Here is a 4020-nt window from a genome sequence, read left to right on the forward strand (position 1 = left end):
ATATATATATATATAAATGTGTGTGTGTGTGTGTGTGTTATGAAAATATAAAAAATGTGTTTTTATTAAAATTTCTTTTATATGTTCAAATGTTTGAATGCAATTAACAGGATTTCCACACTGGACCTTTGCCAGCTGATGTTTTCATTAGAGTAACGATTACTGATATTAGCGCTATTCGCACTTATGCTAAAAATAATGGCAGCAGTAATAAGAACGGTAGTGTCATTCTATTAACCCCAGGTCTCGGCAAAGCCCTTTTGAAATACGCCAACACACACACATACTAATCAGTTCCTTCTGTGTCTAATTATCCTGTGACGCTATACCATCACAGCTGCTAACGCTAGTGTACTGTTGGCACTTGTTGACGTATTGTGTGTGTGTAAACCGTGCGCACACATACCGCCCATCTTTCTCCATGGACATGCACTTCAGCTCTTGCCTGACACCAGCGTTTGATGGTTTACAAAGCTATCTCTCAGTAATCAATTAGCCAGTAATTAAGCAGATTGAGAGATATCTGGGGTACACTTGGGTTTTTAAGCAGAATAAACTACTATTGATCACCCCTACTGTTGGGGAAACTATTTTGCTTGACAAACTGAAAGCTACTTGTTGTTTCAAATCGTTCAGGTTGACAAAGTTAGACTACTAGCTTCCGATAAAAGCAACTAGAGTAATTGCATGTAAGCTATTCGGGGGGGGGGATATCAAAGCTGTTTAAAGGAGTAGTTCGCCTAGAAATGAAAATTTGCTGACAATTTACTCATCCGCAGGCCATCCAGGATGTAAATGTAGAGTTTGTTTCTTCATCAAAACAGATTTGGAGAAGTTTAGCATTCCATCACTTGCTCACCAATGGATCCTCTGCAGTGAATGGGTGCCGTCAGAACGAGAGTCCAAACAGCTGATAAAAACATCACAATAATCCACACCAGTCCAGTCCATCAGTTAATGTCATGTGAAGAAACAAATCCATCATTAAGATGCTTTTAACTTCAAACTGTTGCTTCCGTTGCTAAAATTCACAACAGTCCATAAAAGTTGCCTTTAAAAAAGTTGCGTTTACAAGCAAAAATAGTCCAAAACAAATATGTTGGTGAATTTTGATGTGAGAGACAACATGGGGCTTTTTCACTGGAGAAAGCATTATTATGGATTATAGCCAGAAGCGATGGTTTAAAAATAAATTGACTCAAAAATTATGAGGATTACAGAAGATCAGTTTACAATATGTATATATGTGTATAAACATAAAACATCAAAGTTTATATAAATAACCTAGTCCAATTATGTCTTTGTAAAATGTGTGTGCGTATATATATATATATATATATATAAAAACTATTATTATTTACACAAATTAAACTTGTAATGCCGAGTTCACACTGCACGATTTTAGCCCGATTTTTCACTCGCCGACAAATGCCCGAAAGCGGAGGCATATCGGTGCTCGTTCACGCGAGTGACAATCACGCAGTGTGAATTATCAAAGACGCGATACCCCAATAATGTGATATTTAGGCCCTGGAATGTGAATTGTACCAGGAGAACCCCGCCAAAAAAAATTTATTTTACCCCCCCGAACGCGATTTTTTTACTGGGGGACCCCCTCGAAAGCAATTGGGCTATTTTCAGGCAAGTTTTGAGTAGTAATTGGGCGGGTTTTGTAGCGAAAACCTGGCAACCCTGCACCAGACAGAGCTGTCGGCGATTCTTCCTATTGTGAAGTCATGCAATGTGAAACCCCCTGTCGCCGATCCATCGTGCAGTGTGAACACAGCAGCAACTGAATGCTACCCCAGATAGTCGTTCAGCGTGAAACCAACAGTGCTGCGACGTCTTTGAAAATCGTGCAGTGTGAACTCGGCATAAGACTCCAGATTTTCCAGTGTTAGATTTTTACCTGAGTTTGTTTGGCTGTAACGCTCTGTGTGAAGTACAGTGTGAAAAAAATATGTACCAATTTTTTCTACACTGCATCTTGAAAAAAAAAAAAACTTCACCTCTTCAACTTCAACTACTGTCACACTACTGAAAAATGCAGTTAAGTTAGTAGCCTCACTATTTTTAGTTACTCTAACACTGTCCCCCGCTCCTCCTGGAGGAAGGAAAGAAAAAGGGCAAAATAATGCCACAGTGGGCTTTTTTTTATTCATTATTGTTCTTTTCCTTCCTCAGGAACTTTCACGCTTGTGCTTTTTTATGCTCTCCCCCTTCATTTTTCATGCGTATCCCTCGTTCCCTTCATCTCTCAAGGGCACAATATTCCCTGTGTCCTCGCTGGAAGCCTGTCTTTACCATCTCTCTGTTCTTAACCATTCCTCATCGCCCCCTTCTGTATCTGTTTCTGCTCTCAAGGACCGTCGCTTTATTTCTTCCCCTCGCTCTTTCCTTTTTTCATAGGGCTGTATTGCACTTTTTAGCCCTGTTTTTCTATCTCTCTCCTTCCCCGTAATAAATAAATCTCTTTCCTTTTACCCAAGGACTCTCATATCGAATTCTTCCATCAACCCAGGCTTCTTCCAGTGCACTTACATCCCTTTATTATCTGTCCATTCATCCATCCAGCTGTCCAGCCTTGACTTTCCCCTTTTCAATTCTTCTCCCATCTCTTTGCTCCTTCTACTTGTGCTAAATATCCTTTTTCTTTTCTCTGCCACTCCTTGTCTTCATCAGTGAAGCTCAGATAATGTCAAACGCTTTTCTTCTCGAGTGCTTCTTGAAACCAAGGTCAATGTTGTTTAGCGTGGGAACACACGTGGAGCACCAACAACATGTAACCAAATCACAGGCCTGCTTCCAGTCAAGCATTTTACAACTGACACAGCGATATGCTAATGAGTGCTTAGCAACATTGCTAAATTATCACCGCGACAGAGAGTTGATAGTTAGTATCTGTCAGTAAAATTCAGTAAAACCTTGAAGCATACTGTAGGTGTACCGGAAGTCCATCAGGTTTATTATAGGTCATTTTTAAAATACTTTTATTGTTCATTTAGTCTTTAAAATGTTTCAGTGACTGAAACTCGCTTGATTTAATTGGTCTCCAATTATAGAGGAAGTACATGTCTGCCTGATTTTACTCAAGACTTCAGCCATTTCTTTAAAGGTTTTTGTATAATCTAATCTATGAATATAGCACTTATTTTTGTGCTTGAGAAATCAAAATCAGGGTTAAAATAGGGTTTTTGTTCATGTGTGTTTAAGGTCATTTATGTGCTACTTTATTCCAATTAACTCTGTTATTAGACATTATGGGTGACAAATACCTCTGCAAATGTAATTTAGTATCCAATAGTATTTGTTACCTAAAATGTTTTTGCGTGATGCATCCGCACTGGTGGCAAAATGGCTAAGTGCATTCTATAAAACTAGTATACTAGTAATTCTCTCTTTTTCTGTTTGTTACAGAAAGCAGATTTGGCGGTGGCTGGATTTACCATCACATCAGAGAGGGAGAAGGTCATTGATTTCTCCAAACCTTTCATGAACCTTGGCATCAGTATCCTGTACCGCGTCCACATAGTAAGACACATTTGTAATATATTGAATTGTGACTATACTACATTGGTATTTATATACTGGACATCATTTAATATGCAGCTAGCTAATAGCTCAAATGAAATGTTTAAACACTCAGTATATAATAAAAATAATAATAATAATAGTAATTATTATTATTATTAATAAAATATTTATTATTATTACTGTTGTTGTTGTTTACTTTTCTCTCTCTGAAAACCAGTCAAGAACATTTCTAATAATAACATTCATTTATAATAAAAAACAAGTAAACATTCATAATAATAATGACAACAATAATTTGTGATGTCAAGCGATTAATCGCGATTAATCGCATCCAAAATAAAAGTTTTTGTTTACATAATATATGTGTGTATAATGTGTATATTTATTATGTGTATATAAATACAAACACATGCATGTATATATTTAAGAAAAATATGTTATATTTATATGTTCAATATATGTATATATAATATAAAATATAAGAAT

General features: G+C 36.8%; 1 protein-coding gene across 3 annotated transcripts in view; it reads left to right on the top strand.

The window, feature by feature from the left end:
- The window catches only part of LOC107752523 (glutamate receptor ionotropic, kainate 5), a 112870-nt gene that overhangs the window by 89151 nt on the left and 19699 nt on the right, over positions 1 to 4020 (top strand). For all 3 annotated transcript variants that reach the window (XM_016568521.1, XM_016568522.1, XM_016568523.1), the window contains one exon: positions 3418 to 3531. In XM_016568521.1, coding sequence (XP_016424007.1) covers positions 3418 to 3531 — 114 coding nt within the window. The remainder of the gene's footprint in view (positions 1 to 3417; positions 3532 to 4020) is intronic.

This window comes from Sinocyclocheilus rhinocerous, unplaced genomic scaffold, assembly GCF_001515625.1.
Source record: "Sinocyclocheilus rhinocerous isolate Xijiao unplaced genomic scaffold, SAMN03320098_v1.1 scaffold1342, whole genome shotgun sequence".
Taxonomy (NCBI): Eukaryota; Metazoa; Chordata; class Actinopteri; order Cypriniformes; family Cyprinidae; genus Sinocyclocheilus; species Sinocyclocheilus rhinocerous.